The 20847-nt window shown below is 35.6% G+C and overlaps 1 protein-coding gene across 1 annotated transcript in view; it reads left to right on the forward strand.

Annotated features, from left to right (window-relative positions):
• MAGT1 (magnesium transporter 1) overlaps nucleotides 1-18849 on the forward strand; it is a 47936-nt gene extending 29087 nt beyond the window's left edge. The window contains exons 4-10 of the mRNA XM_069464375.1: nucleotides 753-893; nucleotides 1383-1523; nucleotides 5800-5889; nucleotides 6695-6758; nucleotides 12675-12749; nucleotides 16412-16502; nucleotides 18212-18849. Coding sequence (XP_069320476.1) covers nucleotides 753-893; nucleotides 1383-1523; nucleotides 5800-5889; nucleotides 6695-6758; nucleotides 12675-12749; nucleotides 16412-16502; nucleotides 18212-18227 — 618 coding nt within the window. The 3' untranslated portion in view covers nucleotides 18228-18849. The remainder of the gene's footprint in view (nucleotides 1-752; nucleotides 894-1382; nucleotides 1524-5799; nucleotides 5890-6694; nucleotides 6759-12674; nucleotides 12750-16411; nucleotides 16503-18211) is intronic.
• The last annotated feature ends 1998 nt before the right edge of the window (nucleotides 18850-20847 follow it).

The raw sequence follows: 20847 nt of genomic DNA on the forward strand, positions 1-20847 counted from the left end.
CCGTTTTAGAGCATTACCTTGTTTCCTCCAAATTGAGAATAGAACTCTATTTGGAGCTTGCCTCAGCTATGTGTGATGATTTTAGTGCTCATAAATGTATTCTTTTTGCCTAATCTCTGAACAGATTAAAATACCTGTGGTATGGGAAATTTTCCATTCTAATGGAGTAAAATGTAGGTTTCTTAGCTAGGGATTTCTATTTGGTCAGTAAATTATAATAATTAAGGTCACAGGCAGCCTTTTGTTTTAATCCTGGTTCTACCACTTATCACTTTTCCTAGGCAAATCACTTAACCTACCTAATCTGGGCTTCCTCATCTTTTTTTTTTTTTTTTTTGAGACAGAGTCTCGCTCTTTTGCCGTGGCTAAAGTGCCGTGGTGCCAGCCTAGCTCACAGCAATCTCAAACTCCTGGGCTTAAGCAATCCTACTGCCTCAGCCTCCTGAGTTGCTGGGACTACAGGCATGTGCCACCATGCCCAGCTAATTTTTTCTATATATTTTTAGTTGTCCAGATAATTTCTTTCTATTTTTTGGTAGAGATGGGGGGGGGAAATCTTGCTGTTGCTCAGGCTGGTCTCGAACTCCTGACCTCGAGCGATCCTCCCGCCTTGGCTTCCCAGAGTGCTAGGATTACAGGTGTGAGCCACCACGCCTGGCTTATATTTTTAATCTTTAATAAATTTCAAGATATTGTTTGTCATTAAGATTATTTTCTTGGTAACATATTTTTGTGGGCTACTTTTTATTTAGCTAAACATGAATTCAGCTCCAACTTTCATCAACTTTCCTGCAAAAGGGAAACCCAAACGAGGTGATACATATGAGTTGCAGGTGCGAGGTTTTTCGGCTGAGCAGATTGCCCGGTGGATCGCAGACAGAACTGATGTCAATGTAAGTTTCCCTACTTGTAGGAGGTTATTTTGCCATTATCGCCTTTAAATCTTACTAAGAAGCCCTAACTGGCATTGTCTCTTATCACTGAGGTGGTAATAGTTTGGCAGACCCTTCATAAGTAGTATTTAATAGAATCATCCTGATGAATGAGTGAAATTAAAAAACACCCTCTATTACTAATACCTTATTGAATTCAAATGGAAACCACTCTTTTGACTTTCTTAAATCCATGGGCTATCTAGCTGTAGTTGTCAAATCCTTCTTAATCTAAGAAATATTATGTTGTGGTTAAACAGAATATTGTACCTAATATATCCCATTTTAGGATATAGTACAGATTATTTTGGTCGTAACAAAATGAAAAAAGTATCATTTTTCCTGAGAGTAACCACATTAATTTTGATTGCTTTCCTTTCAAATTATTTAGACCCATATATTAATAAATAAATGTTATACTTTAAAATATTTCTCTCTCCTTTCCATTAGATTAGAGTAATTAGACCTCCAAATTATGCTGGTCCCCTTATGTTGGGATTGCTTTTGGCTGTTATTGGTGGACTTGTGTATCTTCGAAGAAGCAATATGGAATTTCTCTTCAATAAAACTGGATGGGCTTTTGCAGCTTTGGTGAGTAAACTTTAGGATAAAAATTATTTGAATAAAACTCCTAATAATGTATTTTAGGTAGGCTTTCATTTGTATGAGGAGTAGCATTTTATTTCTTACCCAAGGGAAAGAATTTTATATTTTTAATTTTCTGCTTTAAAATCAGTGTATTTCCTCATTTTCTCATTAGGATGGCCAGAGCTTCAAGAATCTGATTGTGCCCACTTTTTATTCAGCCTAAATGATAGACTGTCATCTCTATGAAAATCTGTAGTTCTTTTGAAAATCTTTTTCTAGGCCAGCACGGTGGCTCACGCCTGTAATCCTAGCACTCTGGGAGGCCAAGGCGAGAGGATCACTTGAAGCCAGGTGTTCAAGACCAGGCAGAGGAGCCTAGCATGACCCCATCTCTACAAAAATTAAAAATATTACCCGGGTGTGGTGCCATATGCCTGTAGTCCTAGCTACTCAGGAGGCTGAGGCAGGAGGATCACTTGAGCCCCACGAGTTTGAAGTTGTAGTGAGCTATGATGACACCACTACACTCTAGCCCAGGCAACAGAGCTGTATGCAAACAAAAAAAAAAAAAAGAAAGAAAGAAAAGAAAATAGAATATATTCTTCTTCTAAAAATCCTTTTCAATATTCAATTTTTAAACTTGTGTCTGTTTAGTTATAATTTTAAAAGTGTTTTCCTTTTAAAGTATTACTGAATTGTGACCCTTGTGATGAAATATAAGCCATAATAAATAAATCATTTATCTGAAAAGAATTCTATGTATTAGGTCATTAAATAAGAAATGTCTGATTTCAAATCAAAAGTTTATTGTGTCTCAAACAAGAAGCATTACAATTAATCAAAGTATGCACCTAAACTATTGACACAGTTTGGCCATCTTTTTTTTTTTTTTTTTTTTTTTTTTTTTGAGACAGAGTCTCACTCTGTTGCCCGGGCTAGAGTGAGTGCCGTGGCGTCAGCCTAGCTCACAGCAACCTCAAACTCCTGGGCTCAAGCGATCCTCCTGCCTCAGCCTCCCAAGTAGCTGGGACTACAGGCATGCACCACCATGCCCGGCTAATTTTTTCTATGTATATTTTTAGCTGTCCATATAATTTCTTTCTATTTTTAGTAGAGATGGGGTCTCGCTCTTGCTCAGGCTGGTCTCGAACTCCTGAGCTCAAACGATCCGCCCACCTCGGCCTCCCAGAGTGCTAGGATTACAGGCGTGAGCCACCGCGCCCGGCCCAGTTTGGCCATCTTAATAGTAGCTTGCTTATGCCAGCAGCAAAGAAGCCTGGAGAGCTAGTGGTGGTGAAATTGAGAAAAGCATTTGCCACAGCTTGTTGAGAATTGAATATTTTTCCTCGCAAGAAGTGATCCAAAGCCTGGAAGAAGTCATAGTCAGTTGCTGCAAGGTCTGGTGAATACAGCGGATGACAGAGAGTTTCCAAGTCCGGCTTCTATAGTTTGAGCAGTGTTGTTTTTTGGAACATGTGGTCTGGCAAGAGGGTTAGCCTGTCTGTATTGACCAATCTCAGCTGCTTAATTGCAAGCATCCTCATGATTTTGTCCAATTGGTTGCAGTAGACATCAGCTGTAATCGATTGGCCAGGTTTCATGAAGCTGTGGTGGATAATACCAGGGCTGGACCACCAAACAGACATCATTAGGTTTTTTTTGATGAATATTCAGTTTTGGACTGTGTTTTGGCACTTCATCTTTATCCAACCATTGTTCTGAACACTTGGGATTGTCAAAAAGAATCCATTTTTCATCACACATCACAATACAGTGTAAAAATGGTTCGACTTTATGTTGTGACAGCAAAGAAAGGCAAGCTTTGAGACGATTTCTCTGCTGGCACTCATTTAATTCGTGCGGTACTCTCCTTTCCAGCTTCTTCACCTGGCCTATTTGTTTCAAATGCTCCAATATTGTTGGACTAGTAATGTGAAGCCTTGCTGCTGGGCTGGGCGTGTGGTGGTTCATGCCTGTAATCCTAGCACTCTGGGAGGCTAAGGTGGGAAGATTGCTTGACCTGAGGAGTTCGAGAACAGCCTGAGCAAGAGTGAGACCCCGTCTCTACTAAAAATAGAAAAAATTAGCTTGGTGTGATGGCTGGGTAGTCCCAGCCTGAGTCCCAGACTCAGTAGGTGGGAGGATCGCTTGAGCCCAGGAGTTTGAGGTTGCAGTGAGCTATGATGACACCACTGCCCTCTAGACGGGGCAACAAGGCAAGACTCTGTCTCAAAAAAAAAAAAAAAAAAAAAAAAAAAAACAAAAAAAACAAACCTTGCTGCTAATTCAAATGTAGGTTGAGATGGCATCGGTTCCACTATAACTTTCAGTTTATCATTATCCACCTTGGTCTCAGGTCACCCACATGGCTCATTTTCAAGATTAAACTCACCAAAATGGAACTTCTCAAACCATTGACGTCCTGTTCATTCATTAGCCACATCCTTCCCAAATACTTTGCTAATATTTCAAGCTGTCTGTGCTGCATTGGTTCCACGACAGAACTCATATTCAAAAATAACACTAATTTTTTACTTATCTGTGGTTTCACAAAAATTGCTCTAAAAAAAAATTGAAAGATAATCACAAACCAAAACGTGTGTTTGAAAGAATGAGGATGTACCTTCACAATAAAAAAAAGAAGTGCCAAAATGAAATGTCAAGAGATATCAACTGTCCACCTATAGCTTGTTTTCATTATTGACTAGTTAGAGGACTTTTTTTGAGTCTTGGCCAACAAAATATCATTTCAATGTGTTAAAGATTTGCTCACAATAACATAGCACTATGATAAGGAAAAATTAATAATTATTAATGACTAATAGATTTCTTTTAACAGTAATGCAAAACTACTTAATATAATTAATTTCCATAGATATTACTTCAGTTTCTTAAAAATAATCTAAAGACCAGCCTGAGCAAGAGCGAGACCCCGTCTCTACTAAAAATAGAAAGAAATTATATGGACAACTAAAAATATATATATAGAAAAATTAGCCGGGCATGGTGGCACATGCCTGTAGTCCCAGCTACTCGGGAGGCTGAGGCAGGAGGATCACTTGAGCCCAGGAGTTTGAGGTTGCTGTGAGCTAGGCTGACTCCACGGCACTCACTCTAGCCTGGGCAACAAAGTGAGACTCTGTCAAAAAAAAAAAAAAAAAAAGAAAAATAATCTAAAGAAACCAGTACTTATTCATTCATTTATTCATTTGCCTTATAAATATTTAATGTCTACTCTGCACAAAATATTGTGCTATATGATTGGAATTCAATGATGATCAAAAGCAGACTTGTTCATACCCTCATGGAGGTTTTATTGCTAAAGAGCCTACTTTTCCAGTCAGATTTCAAAGCTAATTTCCTTGATATAACTTTTATTAAAATGCTATATTCATCACTGAGACTTCTGAAATGTAAATAACTTTGACAAATGTGGTCAAACTAATTCCATAATTTTATATAAATGAAGATCTTCCTTAGAAATTTTAAAATTCATTTATTATTTTAGAGTCTCACAATCTAGAATACTTACAATGATCACAAGTTTTTCTAATGGCACTCAAATATATGTCATTATGATAATTTGTGTTTAATCTACTATGAATTTCATTGATAAATATCACTATTAAAGCAAACAAAACAAAAGATATACAATAAATTTTGTTAGAAAATATATAGTCAAAAATTTATAAAACGAGGAGAATTCATGACGAAATAGTACTCTATTTTATATGCAAAAATAATACTTCAAATATAATATGGTGTATTGCATGTATCATTTGTTACTGCAATTTACCATGACTTCATCTTCACATTGCAGACTATCTCATTTACAACATATACAACAGAAAGCTGAACAGTGACATGCACAATGGATTTGGTCACTTTTATTTATCTATTTATTTTCATCTTCGTTCCCAGAAAAGAAAGTATTTGAAACAGAGCTTATATTGTTATTTACACTGACTCAGCAGCTAATTGGTATTTATCATACTGTCTCAGGAGTTCATTAAAGCAAGACATAATTGCATCCTTCATTCAAAGAGACAGATTCTTAAGCAGGAAAATATTCTACTACTGACAGATGTCAAACAATAAATTTTTAAACATTTAAAAAAAGAGAGAGATATCAACTGTCAAACTTAGTATTTAAGGAAATCAGACATTCCATACTTAATAACCTAATATTACCTAAACAGATGCGTGTGTCCTTATAGTATAATCTAATCAAGATGAGGCCAGTTGGGCTGTGAATATTTTATTATTTTTTGTTTCCTAGTGTTTTGTGCTTGCTATGACATCTGGTCAGATGTGGAACCATATAAGAGGACCACCATATGCTCATAAGAATCCCCACACAGGACATGTGGTAAGGGAAGTCTGGGATTTCTTTCCACTGTAGACCAAAGTTAATGCAATGATTATTACCCTGTGAGACCAGCACCAGCATATGAAGGAACTAGATTTAGTCTTGAATTTTCAATTTGTCTGTGTTAACAAGCTTCAGTTGGTGATAAGACCATGCAGTATTCTTAAAAGTGGGAAGTTCCTTATCCCATTTAGTGATTCCTTTTGACTAAGCTGGCTAAGAATGAAAGTCAGCCTACAACTGAATAGAATAATTGATCAAGTATTTGAGTATCTATTATTTTTAAGCACCATGCTAGGTTATTATTAAGATTAGATATGGTGATAAACAGGAAAAACATGATCCTTATCTTAATGGAGTCTACATTACTGTACCTCATGGTCTTTTACACTTAGATACTAGTTTTCTCAGCTAGTTTCAGAGTCATGTACCCATAGTCCCAGCTACTCAAGAGGCTGAGGCAGGAGGGTTGCTTGAGCCCAGGAGTTCCAGATCAGCTTGGACAGTATAGGAAGACACTGTCTCTTAAAAAAAAAAGAAATCCTAGTTTTGTAATATATTCTGTTGTTGAAAACATAGTATAAGTACAATGAAAAGATAAATTGAGAATAAATAATACAGAAATAGCTTTTATAGTAATCACAATTATTTAATGATGAATGCTACAGACTCAAAGTAGGTTACATGCTTATATATATCAGATGAAATAATAATTTCATAGAGTTTAAAATATCCAATTTTAGGGTTAGGATACCAAAATTTAATATATATTTAAAGATTCCATTTTGTCTTTTTTCCCACCTAGAATTATATCCATGGAAGCAGCCAAGCCCAGTTTGTAGCTGAAACACACATTGTTCTTCTGTTTAGTATCCTTTTTACAATAAGTCTCTGTTGCTATATTTTAATTTGTCTGTTTTCTCACAGTCTAGTGTTCTCTCTACAGCATTTGGTTGGGGCTGCTGTCTTAATGCAGGTCATAATACCCTTTGGAAATCATTACTATGTTACCCATCCCAGCCCAATCAACTAAAGACCACCAGAAACAAACCTGCAATCTGATAAAGCCAGGTTTATTGGGTCATTGATATAAGGAAGACTGCATATCACAAGAACCATGAGACATCTTATCAAAGAAAACACAGTTGTTATAGGATTTGGGAAAATGGTGAAATTTAGGTGAACTTTAAATAAAGCATTGTTTTGATAGGCTAAAAGCAAAGCAAGACTGAGCATAAAACGATCAACATCAGGTCTGAAATGTGAAGTAGACCCCGGGTTCTGTTTCCTTGGAAACTACAAAGATAAATGTGAGATTTTTTCTTCAAAATCTCCTTATTTGAAGTTCTGTACCTTGGTTGTAAATTGAGCCTACTTAGAAATTGTACTTGTAAATTGTGTGACTTTAATCCTCCAGGAAAGAATGGAATGTTTCATTCTTACTGGTGTAATTTCAAACAGTCTATGATTTTAGAAAACACTATTCCTCAGTGAGTAAGAAAACAAGTGGTTACTCAAAGACAGGAGTACTTTGACATTTTACAGCTGTAGCGTGTCCTAGAGAGAAATATTATTTCCTGTGGACTTTGCAGCTGCTTTATATGTGCGTTGTTCCATTTTCTTGAATGGCAAGGCAGATTTTTACCTACTCAGACTGAGCTAATTTTTACTTTCTGTCATTTAAAATGAGATGCCTCTGTAAACTGCAGGGAAAGGTAAGACTGACATCAGATAAAGAAGACTCCGAATTTCACAGTATTACTAAACACAGTGTATCCACCTGAATACATAAGCAGTGACACTGTGGGACAAATCAACAAGGTGAACAAAGGTAATGTTTCTAGAGTTGTGTTTCTCAGCCAGGGTGTCCTAACATTAATATGCTAGAATCAGTTGGAGCCCAGGCTGTTGGAAAGCCTACCCCATTTGCTGTGCCTTCTCATTTCAACAACTAGATGACTTAAAGGTCATCTGGTTCAACCTTTATTCTACTGAAAATGGAATAGGAAATAGAAAAAATATGCTAAGAATTTTGAAAGTGATTACAAACAATATGAGTAATTGGCTTGGCATAGTGATACACGCCTGTAGTCCCATCTACTCCAGAGGCTGAGGTGGGAGGATTACTTGACCTCAGGAGTTTGAGGCTGCAGTGAACTATGATTGTGCCTCTCTGCTCCAGCCTGGGTGACAGAGCATGACCCTGTCTCAATATATGTGTGAGTAATTGGAGCCTTTAAGAAAAGGAACTTAATTTTTTCTGAGTATAAAAGTGATATAAATTAACTAAAGAAAATATAGAAAATCCAAGTAAGTATAAAAAAAAAATTCAAAACCACCGCAACTGCCATCTTTAGTAAATGTTTGTGTCTTTCCCAGTTTTATTTTATTATGTCAATGATTAGAAAGATTTTAAGGAAAACATTCTGAAAAAAAATATTAAGCTTTTGGTTATACTTGAAGGACAAATGATATTTTCTCAGAACAATGTTCTTATCTAATATGGAAAGTATATTTACTGCTTAAAACCCAGCCCAAAGCCAAGAGAATTAATCTATTCAGCCATGAAATGGTGGGCTGAAAGACTAATAAGAAACACCTAGTCCCTATGAGAAAAAAAGAAGATTGCAAGGAAAATATTTCCAAACTTTTCTTAAAATCCTAAGCTGTAAGCTGAAAATGTTCATTTATAGTTTTGATGAATTAACAAATTATTGCACCTTAGAAAATTTTCAGTGTCTGGAAATAGTTAACAGTACTTTGAAATTGAACAATGGAGCAAAAGAACAATTAAAATTATAAAATATTAATTAATTGATTTGGGGGTTGTTGGTCTTTTAGCCTTGTACTAAATTTTTAAATATAATTATATGAGAATCTTAAGAAATTATAATTTTCTTTCTTTTTACTTCTACCTACAGATTAAACATTAGTCTAAGGTTTCATATACATTTGGAACAGATTACAAACCTGTTACGATACAGAATTTTTTGTAAGTTTGGTTATTAATATGCAAAATGGGGATTTTTTTCAGGGACAGACATGTATACAGATTACAAAACTGCCTTAAGTTCTATGGATTAGATACAATGGTGAGACAGTGGATAATTTTGTCAGACATAGGAAACATTAGGAAATGCTTAACCTCTCCTCCCTCTTTTTTTTCAAAGTAGACATGCTGCCTAAAGACCCAAAACATAGTTTTCAGTTTCCTCGTTGACGAGAATTAATAGAATGAGACCACTACTAAGTAGTAGTTATGACTTTGGAAAATATTCACATATTTATCATTGCTTTAATATTATATAATTTACTACATAATTAATAAAGCAAACTATATAATGAGTTGCCTGATCTACTAAGTAACTTTTAAATTACATTTTAAACTTTTTAATTTGAAATATTGCATTCATACAGAACAGTTCACAAATTGTAATTGTACAGTTTGAATTTTCACAAAATGAACACACCTGTGTAACCAGCATCCAGATCAAGAAATAAAACTTTAGCCACATCCCAGAGCATCCTCCCCTCATCACCCTTCCTGATGGCTACCTTCCCACCCAAAAGTAACTACTATCCTGACTGCTAACACCGTGGATTGGTTTTATCTTTTTCTTAACTTTACATAAATGGAATCCTACAATAAATATATTTGGATTTTTAAAATAAGGTAGCAATATGGAAAAGTTCCCATTATCTAAACCCCTAATATTAAAAACTATGTTTATTTTTGTATATTCTCTTGTATTCTTTGCCCATATGTATGGTTTTATCTTTTGGAGACAGAGTCTCACTCTGTTGCCAGTGCTAGAGTGCAGTTGTGTCATTATAGCTTGCTACAACCTCAAAATCCTGGGCTCAGGGGATCCTCCTGCCTCAGCCACTTGAGTAGCTGAGACTATAGGCACGCACCACCACACCTGACTGATTTTAAAAAATTTTTTTGTTGAGATGGGGTCTTGCTATGTTGCTCAGGCTGGTCTCAAACTCCTGGCCTCAAGCAGTCTTCCCACCTCGGCCTCCCAAAGTGCTAGGATTAATGGTGTGAGCACCACGCCTGACCTTTATGTATGTTTTGTGGGGAGGGTGTTCCTTTTTTGTATTTTATAGACATGTTTTGCATGGAGTTTGGTATCTTAATATAAGCATTTTCTATATTGTGTGACCTGTATAGTTATAAAAATACGTGAGGATTACAGAGAAATCTGAACATACAAATAAGAAAAAAAAAGTAGTCATCATTCTTAATGTTTATATAATGGATATTTCATAATTCAATTATTCTATTGAACATTACAAAGAATGTTTTCTAGGAGATAAGAAATAATTTGGCATATTTCCAAATTTTTAGACTATTCATAACAAAGTATACAAATCTATCTGTTGCTCTTGATGTGATGTCTAAATTGTTTTCCAAAAGGATTTTGCTGCCAAAAAGGTATACGTGCACTGGTATCCCTGGTAAGTCGTAACCATCATTATATATCCTCATTTTTTAAAGTGCTAATTCAACAAGCAAAGAAATTATATTTAATTGTTTAAATCTACCTTGGATAATAAAGTAATTTAAACATTTTTCAGCAGTTTTATAATTATACTTCATTTTATGCAAGTGTCTTTGCCTTAGTCATATATAATGTACTTTTTAAATTCTACTAGCTTTTAATAGCCAGTCTAGTTCTTGTATGTTATGGAATACTGCCTCTATTTTCTGTTCAGTTCTCCCTGAGTAACATTTAATGACAATTATATAATTATTTATTTCATTGCTTATATCCCCCACTAGAGTGTAAATTTGTCCATGGAAGGGTCTATATTTTGTTCAACTTTGTAACTTCAAAAATTATTAGTGCCTGCCATATAGTAGGCAATGTTAGTAAAAATTTAAAGAACCAGTAATGAAATGAAACAGTACACATGGAAGTGCATCATAGCTCTTGACAGCTGAGAACAGCACACAAAGAACTTGGGGTATATAGCAAGATAGAAAGCTCATTGAAAGCAAAAGAATATAGCCGATGACACAAAGACAAACGGTCCCCAGAACAAGTCTTAACCATTAGAGAGTACCCAGTAACCAAAGCCTATAGAAATGATCAATCTTTGCATGAACCCAAATACAAAGAACCTCAGTAAGAGCAAACTGCTAGAGAAGAGACTTGGCTGAGCAACTTAAGAACATGATGAATGGCCATCATCCCTAACAAGAGGCTATTGAAGAGAGAATGCAAGATGGTAATGAAGGGATGAATACTCAAATTATAGAGCCAATTATAAATTCAGGCCTCATCTGAACACCTATTTTTCCCTTTCTACTTAATTATAACCACACGTGGTAGCATACAATGTGCATGTGTATATGCATAATTAATTTGGGAATTTTTTACCCTTATTAGTATTCACTAAACTACAGGGTGAATCTTTTCTACTAGAACAGATTCTATTTGCTTTAAAACTCAATTTTACTTATTTTAATATTCAACCATGGCATGTGTTATCTATTTGCACAGATAGTTCCATTTGGTATTTAGATAGCTCCTATTATTCAGCTGAATAAAAGTGAGGTCATAGCACATGTAAAATTTTCCTTTTTATTAGAATAGGATAAAATTAGGCAGCTTAGTTGTAATTTGTGCTTTAAGGGTTAATTGTTGAAATCCTGGTAAAATTTTTGAAATGTTATTAATATTTTTCAAAGAAGTAGTTACTAGTCTCTCTAAAATGGTGCACATTTCAAGTGTGTTCTTTGAGGGAGTGAAATATTATTTGAATGGCTACTTAATATTTTAAAATGTGTATGGGGTCGAGGTAATTGCTGAATATCCAGGCAGGTTATTTCAAAGTTTAATTTTTTTTTTTTTTTGGAAACAGAATTTCTCCGTCCCCCCGCCTGGAGTATAGTGGGGTGACCCTAGCTCACTGCAGCTTCCAACTCCTGAACTCAAGTGCTCCTCTTACCTCAGTCTCCCAAGTAGCTGGGACTACAGGAATGTGCCACTATGCCCAGCTAATTTTTTAATTATTTCTTTGTAGAGACAGGGTCTTGCTATGTTGCCCAGGCTGGTCTTGAACTCCAGGCCTCAAGCAGTCCTCCTGCCTTGGCCTTCCAAAGGGCTGAGATTACAGGCATGAGCCACCGTGCCCTGCCTCAAAGTACAATTTCAGGAAAGCTCATATTTTGTCTGTAAGTTACAGTGGGACATTTGCTAAAAGTATCAGTTTTTCTTTGTACAAATGAAGTAATTTTCTAACCTTAATTTTTTTTTTGAGACAGAGTCTCACTCTGTTGCCCAGGCTAGAGTGCCATGGAATCAGCCTACCTTACAGCAACCTCAAACTCCTGGGCTCAAGCAATCCTCCTGCCTCAGTCTCCCGAGTAGCTGGGACTACAGGCATTCGCCACCATGCCCGGCTAATTTTTTCTATATATATTTTTATTTGTCCATATAATTTCTTTCTATTTTTAGGAGAGATGGGGGTCTCGCTCGTGCTCAGGCTGGTCTCTAACTCCTGAGCTCAAACGATCCTCCTGCCTCGGCCTCCCAGAGTGCTAGGATTACAGGCATGAGCCACCATGCCCGGCCTTAACCTTAGTTTTTTTAATTATATCTTCATAGTAAATAATTATCATGCTGTATAGATATAAGATTTCTTAGTTAATATTTTATAATTCAGTTGAAGATTTATATATTCATTTTAATTTTCTTCATGAGAAACTAGGAATAGTAAAATGGTATGTCTTTTGTGTCTGTGTGAATTTCTCCTTAACCAATTTTTCTCAGATGGCGGAGTTACCTTAGGGATGGTACTTTTATGTGAAGCTGCTACTTCTGACATGGATATTGGAAAACGAAAGAGTAAGTTATATCGTATGCCAAAATGTAACAGTTCTGCCTTTAATACAAAAAAAGAATGATCTCTTAATCATGTTTCCCCTTTGTTGTAGACTAAGTACGTTATTTTACTCCTTTACTATTATAGAAATAATATATACTCATTATAGAAAATGTAGAAAAATCAGGAATATGAAACATTTAGGGAGAGATTTACCCATTATTCCACCATGGAAAGATTAATAATTTTAACATTTGAATATATTTCCTTCCATTTGTAAAAACATTTTTAAAATTGTATGTAAAAATTTTTTAAAAAGGTGATCCAAGTGATAGGTAAATAAAATAAAATTTTTAAAAACTGTATAAAATTTTGAATCTTCATACACCCATTTTTAACTGGAGTTAAATAATATTTTTCTACACATCATTTTAAACGTATATCCTATATTCTAATTTAGCTATTCTGATTTTATTAAATGTGTAGGTTTTTTCTAACTTTCATTATAATAAATACTTCTTTAGTGACTATCATGATACATTGAGCTTCATCTTTTTGTATTATTTCCTGAAGGTAGATTCCTAGAAGTAGAATAACTGTGTGGTCCTGTGTCTACATATTTTCAGTTCTCCTGATGTTTTAAATTAATCATGTCAAATTCTTTACACAAAAGTTATAATATGAGTAGTATTTAAGAAAGCTTATTTCAGCTGGGCATGTTGGCTCACGCCTGTAATCCTAACACTCTAGGAGGCCGAGGCGTGAAGATCGCTTGAGCTCAGGAGTTTGAGACCAGCCTAAGCAAGAACAAGACCTCATCTCTACTAAAAATAGAAAGAAATTATATGGACAACTAAAAATATATATAGAAAAAAAAATTAGCCAGGCATGGTGGCGCATGCCTGTAGTCCCAGCTATTCGGGAGGCTGAGGCAGGAGGATCCCTCAAGCCCAGGAGTCTGAGGTTGCTGTGAGCTAGGCTGACTCCATGGCACTCACTCTAGCCCGGGCAACAGAGTAAGACTCTGTCTCAAAAAAAAAAAAAAAAAACAATTTCAATGTCATCAAAATAAAGTCTAACATTTACTTTATCTTTTTAAAAGTAGTTGAAGACACTAGATTTCAATTTTGAGAAATACTTATTTTGCTGAGTTAAAATGAATTTTTACATATTAGAATGAAACAACTGATATATCCATTTTATTTATCTAATCAATATACATCCTTCCACTGCCTGACTTTTAAAAAATTGCCCATTTAAGTATTCATGGGAAAAGGCCATCTAAGTGCACTGCTGGCATGCATTTAAACTGTAAAACATTTTGGTGACATATATTAAAACAGTCACCATATGATCTACTTCTAAGTGTGTAACCTAATGAAATGATCACAAATAACAACAACAATAATAATAAACATTTCTTTAGCATGTACCAAGAACTGCTCTAAGCACTTTTAGATATGTGGAAAAAACAGTATCCAAACATATGCAGAATCATGTTGTACATACATGTATTTGTACATTTTCTTAGGGAAAAAATTAAGTAATTCTTCTGCACATTTTTCTAACATTTATAATTTTTCCCTTATGTTGTCAGGAGATTAGAAAAGGAAAAAGAATTGTTCCCTAACTATAACAAAACTAAAAGTTATTTTTAATATCAGTCACTAAGTGTGTTTCTCTAGAGCTCCCATTGCTGTAGTACACATGCTTTCCCACATCCCCATCTCTGTTTTTTTATGTTTTTTGTTTATTTGTTTGTTTGTTTTGAGATGGGGTCTCACCCTGTTGCCCAGGCTGGAGTGCAGTGGCACATTCACAGCTCACTGCAGCCTTGAACTCCTGGGCTCAAGCAGTCCTCCTACCTGAGCTTCTCAATTAGCTGGGACCACAGGTGCCTGCCACCACGCCTACATAATTTTTTTTTTTTTTGAGACAGAGTCTTGCTCTGTAGTCCCAGGTAGAGTGCAGTGGCAGGATCATAGTTCACTGAAACCTCAAACTCCTGGGCTCAAGCATCTCCCTGCCTCAGCCTCCTGAGTAGCTGGGACTATGGGCAAGAGTCACCATGCCTGGCTAATTTTTTTCTTTTTCTTTTCTTTCTTTCTTTCTTTCTTTCTTTTTTTCTTTAGAGACAGGGTCTCACTGTATAGTCCAGGCTGGTATTAAACTTCTGGGCTCAAGCAATCATCCCCCCTCAGCCTCCCAAAGTGCTGGGATTACAGGTGTGATACCACACCCAGCCTGGTTTTCCATTTCTAAGAAAATCACTCAAGTCAGTGTCTTCAGGTCTTTCCTCTTGGGGCTGGTTGGGTCTTCCAGAGACCCATTCTCCTACATGAATGATAAAGACTGGTACTCCAGGGTTTTGGGAGACAAGTGTGGGAAGATAGCAGGAATCTCTGCATTCAGCATGCATATGTGCATTTAGTGTCCCTGTTTGCTCTGGTACCTTTGCCTCCAAGCTAGGCTTGGTATTTCAGTCCAGAGACCCTCTGTTTTAGCTCTTCATAAAATTAACCTGTAGTCTGCAGGGTTGGGGAAGAAGACCTAGGGGTCTGAAAATTTCTTAAACAGCTTTTAAGCCATCCTGTTTCTTTTATCTTACACCCTTTCACCCTCACTTCAGAGAAACCTAGTGCTACACTTGCAGAACTTACTGAAGATTCAATTTTTTTCTATTTTTGGTAGAGACAGTGTCTCACTCTTGCTCAGGCTGGTCTCGAACTCCTGAGCTCAAGTGATTTCCCCCCAGCCTCGGCCTCCCAGAGAGCTAGAATTATAGACGTGGGCTACTGCGCCCAGCCCCAGCTAATGTTTTCTTTCTTTTTTCTTTTTTTTCTTTTTTTTTTTTTTTAACTTCTTATAGAACCAGGGTCTCGCTATGTTGCCCTGGCTGATCTGGAACTCCTGTCCTTAAGCAATTCTCCTGCCTTGGCCTCCCAGAGTATTACAGCATGAGCCACCATGCCTGGCCCCTGTCTCTGTATTTCTTAGCCAATATTAGTCCAGGGACTCAAAAAGCCTCAAGTCATGGGAATCCATACTTGAACATTATGGGATCAGTATCTGTAGTTCAGATCAATAACTGCTATGCTAATCCAAAGCATGTGAGGTTAGTGGAGAGAGCTATGAATTTAGAGCTAGGAATCAGATTTTTCTTTTTCAATTTAGAGCTAGGAATCAGATTTGAATAATGAGGAATCCATGTTGAATGAGTTCTTCATACAAGGCTATGTAGTTACCTGTGCATGAAGTACTTTCAAGTGAGGCTATTACAGTGATGTTATCAGATGTCTAAGTCAGTATTTAACAGTAATATAATAAGGCTACTTTTAAGGGTTTAAACGTTTAATAAACAAGTGATTTTCTTGTCAGTAGGCAGACAGTGTTTCTAACACTGAATTCTTGAGTGTGATGGCTTTAAAGGAATTGGTTATTTCATACAATTGAATGCATAAATATGTAAATTAAGTCACTGTATTGTATTATAATAGAGCACTTTAAAGAGAAAGGCAGATTCCTGAAGATTAAAAAATGGGGATGAAAATTGTTGGAAAGTTGAGATTTATCAGTAATTTATAGCCCTTCCTTTTCACTTTTTGGAAGTGTAGACTAAGATTTATGCCCTGGTTATTTATTATACCTAACATACTCATTTTACTCTCCTTTTGTTTTTCTGCAGTAATGTGTGTGGCTGGTATTGGGCTTGTTGTATTATTCTTCAGTTGGATGCTCTCTATATTCAGATCTAAATATCATGGATATCCATATAGGTATGATTCTTATTTTTGATTTAAATAGTGATTACCTATACTTGTGATGATTATATTTGATGTTGCTTTATAATATTTTCCCTTTTTTTGCCTTGCTTTAAAACTATTCTGGCTTCTAAAGGAAAGAAATAAGCTTTAATTTAGATATGTTGCATATAAAAATTAATTTAAGATAATTACAGCATAATGGGTAATATTAGTGTATGATTTCTCAGGAATATCTTTCAGGGTTATTCTGACATCACATAATTTAATCTGTAAATCTATAATAACACATAAATGATAGAACATTTTATACCATATCTATTCACACAGTTCCTTGTCTGTATGCTATACTTCCTCTTGAGGAAGAAATGATTATTTAAATATTTTTTAAAACTTCTCACCTGTACTTTTAAAGGCTGTTTAGATGGCATAAACAGAACATTTGATTAGAATCCCATTTGTAGACAGTATAAGGAGTGTTTAAAAAGGTCTTAATCAGCTTGAAATATTCGTAGAGATCCCTAAGGCTCAGGAAGGAAAATGTTCTCTTGGCTATAGGTTCTTGATTTTATTCTGTTAATAAACAAGAAAAATGCACCTACATAATGGGGAATGTTCTAAGTTAGTTTTATGATCTGAGTGTCAGTTAATATAATTCCGTTTTGTTTTATTTTGTTTTGTTTTGTTTTGTTTTTGAGACAGAGTCTTGCTCTGTCGCCCCAGAGTGCCGTGGTGTCATCATAGCTCACTGCAACCTCCAACTCCTGGGCTCAAGCAATCCTCCTGCCTCAGCCTCCCAGGTAGCTGGGACTATAGGCACACACCACCACACCCGGCTGATTTTTTCTAAATTTGGTAGAGACAGGGTCTCACTCTTGCTCAGGCTGGTCTCAGACGCCTGACCTCAAGCGGTCCTCCCACCTTGGCTTCCCAGAGTGCTAGGATTACAGGCATGAGCCACCACACCTGGCCTTATTCCTATTTTTAATACAACATTGTCCTGTCATATAAAGGATTATGAACACTAAAGGTAAAGTGTATCAACTGATATGTTTGAGGTGCAAATTCATTCTTCATATTGTTTTTAATGCAAAATTTTAGTAGATAATTTTGAACAATTTCCTAATTGATTCATTATATTGTGGCATTGCTAGAGGATTTCTTTATTTTAGAGACAGGGTCTCACTCTGTCACCCAGGCTGGAGTTACAGTGGCACAATCATAGCTCACTGAAGACTAAAGGCCTTTTGATCAACAAACAACATAAATTAATCTTTTGCATTTTTTTCTTATGAACTTAATTTTAGACGAAAACCTCCTAGAACCTTAATTCTTGACTTAAAATCTTCCAACTTTATGCATACTTTTATTCTTCTGTATATGTGAGTTTTAAAATAATTTCTCTTCTACAGAATACTAACTGGTATGCGAGGGTAAATTTGCTGGGACTTCTGTTAATTATTTGATCACCAGGGTTGATATTTTTATCAATTAGTGTCTCTATTCAGGAGATACTTTAACTTAAAGTTGTATCTGTTTCTTTTTGTCATAATACTACCTGGTCTGTCAGTGTTTCTCACTTTTTAGTATTGGTCCGCAAAGATTATTATACATGTACCAAAATGCTTTTCGATCTGTTAAAATCAAGATACTACATATTTATTAGAAGTAAAGCCTACTTTTATTTCAAGAGACTAATAGATTGCTATATGTTTTTGTTTCAGCTTTCTGATGAGTTAAAAGGGATCCGAGAGATATGTAGACACTGGAGTAGTGAAAATTGAAAAACGAAAAATGTGTGTGTGTTTGAAAAGAAGAATGCAACTTGTGTATTTTATATTACCTCTTTTTTTTCAAGTGATTTAAATAGTTAATCATTTAACCAAAGAAGATGTCTAGTGCCTTAACAAGCAATTTCCTGTCAAAATCATGAACTATTTGGGAAGGATTCTCTTTTTTAACTTTCTCTTTCCAATGAACTTTATGGAACATTTAATTTAGTAGAAATAAGTACATTATAAAAATTTTAAAACTACTACTTTGTTTTAATTAGAACAAATCTCAAAACTGCTTTAGTTAACTTTTGGTCATCTGATTTTCTATTGTCTTATCCAAAGATGAGGAAAGAAAGTCCTGACCAGGTGTTCCCACAATGGTTATTATGAATAACTGCATCAGGAATCCATTCTTAGCTTTTCCATCTTTGCATGGATGTGTATGCTTTACACATCTTTCATTTTGGATAGAGAAATTATATGTGCCATGTGGTCTTCTGAAAACAGAACACCATTCTTCAGAGTACATATCTAGCCTTTAAAAAAAACAGTCAGTCCTCCTCCCCCCTGCATTTTTCCTACTGAAATACAGTGCTATCTATGCTTCTTGGTAGCTGTAGACATTAAAAAGTATTCCTAAATACAGTACTATGATTTGGATTATGATTTCTGCATGACTGTGGTGGTAACTACCTTGTATTTGAAAAGATTTCAGATTCATTTCATCTCCTTAGTTTTATTTAACATAGCCCATCTCTAATAAAAATACAGCTTAGTGCTAAAATCGATATAACTTATGGCCTAAAATGTTTCTGGAAATACAGATTGTCACTTATTTCATTTGTACCTAAAAGAAAAATAGGCTCAGTTGTGTTTAGGAAAAGGACTCCTATAGAGTAGGAAAAGAAAATCATGAAATATTAAGTTGTTGCTTGTATATAGAAATTAAGTGTTTCTTGAAAGGTATTCTGTTTTTGCTATTATTTCAGCCTTTATTCCCTTCCTTTAAGTGAAGAAACAAAGTAAAAATTTGAAGTTTTGTTTGAATTTTGTCTTTTTTTCTGTCAGTGGAAGTAACCATATGTGCTAACCAAATTTTTGTGAAGAATGTTTTCATGGTTATCATTATATCTAACTATAGCCTTCCCCATAGCTATGAAGAGTAACCTAAAATGCCACTATTATGGAAGTATGAGAATTATAATTCTGAAAAAGTCATTTTAAAGGAATCTTAGAAGTATTACGTTAAAAAGAAACTGTGACTGCCTCCTGCTACTTACCAACTAATAATCTCCCATGTGGTATAGAAATCTTACATAATAGAGGTTTACAGAAGGAGATGGATATAATTGCCTCAGAATAAATGTTTTATGTGGGTTTTTGTTTTTATCTTTTGTTAGTACATGTGGTGGGTGGGAGAATATAGTTGACCTTTTACTCTTTAATGGAGCCACTTTTTGGTAATTACTCCCCTGTAAATTGTATGATTCTGGATTCCTTATCTGCTGTTCTGTACTTGTCTCAGGCCAAATAAATTTATGCTGTGATTCTTATGAGATTTGTATGAAGATGCCCTGTTTTGTACAAATTGACCAGGGGAATACTACTGCTATGTAGTCTGTATAGCTCCAGAGAGTTTGCCATGAGCATTGATAAAAGGACAGTTTCTTGTGTTTGTTTTGTCTCCCTTTTAGAGCATATTCTTCTGTAAGGAGAAAGATAGCGTTCTGGCTAAAGTATCTTGAAAGCAGATTTACTACACTTACATAGTGTTACTTTTGTGGAAATTTTGAAAGTAGCTTTCATCTGAAGTGCCTTAAGTAGACTCTTAATTTACTTTTCTATAATAGTAATGGTTTAAATATCATTTGTTATGCCTTTTTAAAGATACTGTTCAAAATGACAGATTACAGTGGCAAAGATAACCAAATGTCTGGCTGTTTGCTTTGTGACCATATCAATAAACTTTTACAATCTAAATTCTGAGTTTTTGATTATCGTCTAAAGAAGGGTAAAATTAAAACACTAAACTAGGTGGGGTACAGTGACTCATGCCTCTAATCCCAGCTTTTTGGGAGGCTGAGGTGGGATGATTATTTGAGCCCAGGCATTTGAGACCAGCCTAAGCAACATAGCAAGACCCCATTTCTACAGAAAGTGTTTTAAAAATTATCCAGGTGTGGTGGCATACACCTGTAGTCGCAGCTACTTGGGAGGCTGAGGTGGGAGAATGGCTTGAGCCCAGGAGTTAGAGGTTACAGTGAGCTGTGATCACACCACTGCACTCCAGCCTGATGGAGTTACACCCTGTCTCTAAAAAACTAAAGAAACAAAACCACTGAGCTAGGATATTCCATTTTGAAGTTACAATTAATTTAAATTTCTTATTGTCCTAATGACAGTTTAATAGGACAGTTTCTTTTAAGTATTGCTGGATTGAGATATATTCTTCCAGGAATCCATACATGGTCCTTCATTAATGTTGTCACCCATTAGGTTAGTCAAAGTAGCCAAGATGAGAGATGAGTGGCTGCTTTCAATGACTGATCTACCTTTTGTCCCAGACAGTGAACACTCCTTGACTA

This window comes from Eulemur rufifrons, chromosome 30 (assembly GCF_041146395.1).
Source record: "Eulemur rufifrons isolate Redbay chromosome 30, OSU_ERuf_1, whole genome shotgun sequence".
In the NCBI taxonomy this organism is placed as follows: Eukaryota; Metazoa; Chordata; class Mammalia; order Primates; family Lemuridae; genus Eulemur; species Eulemur rufifrons.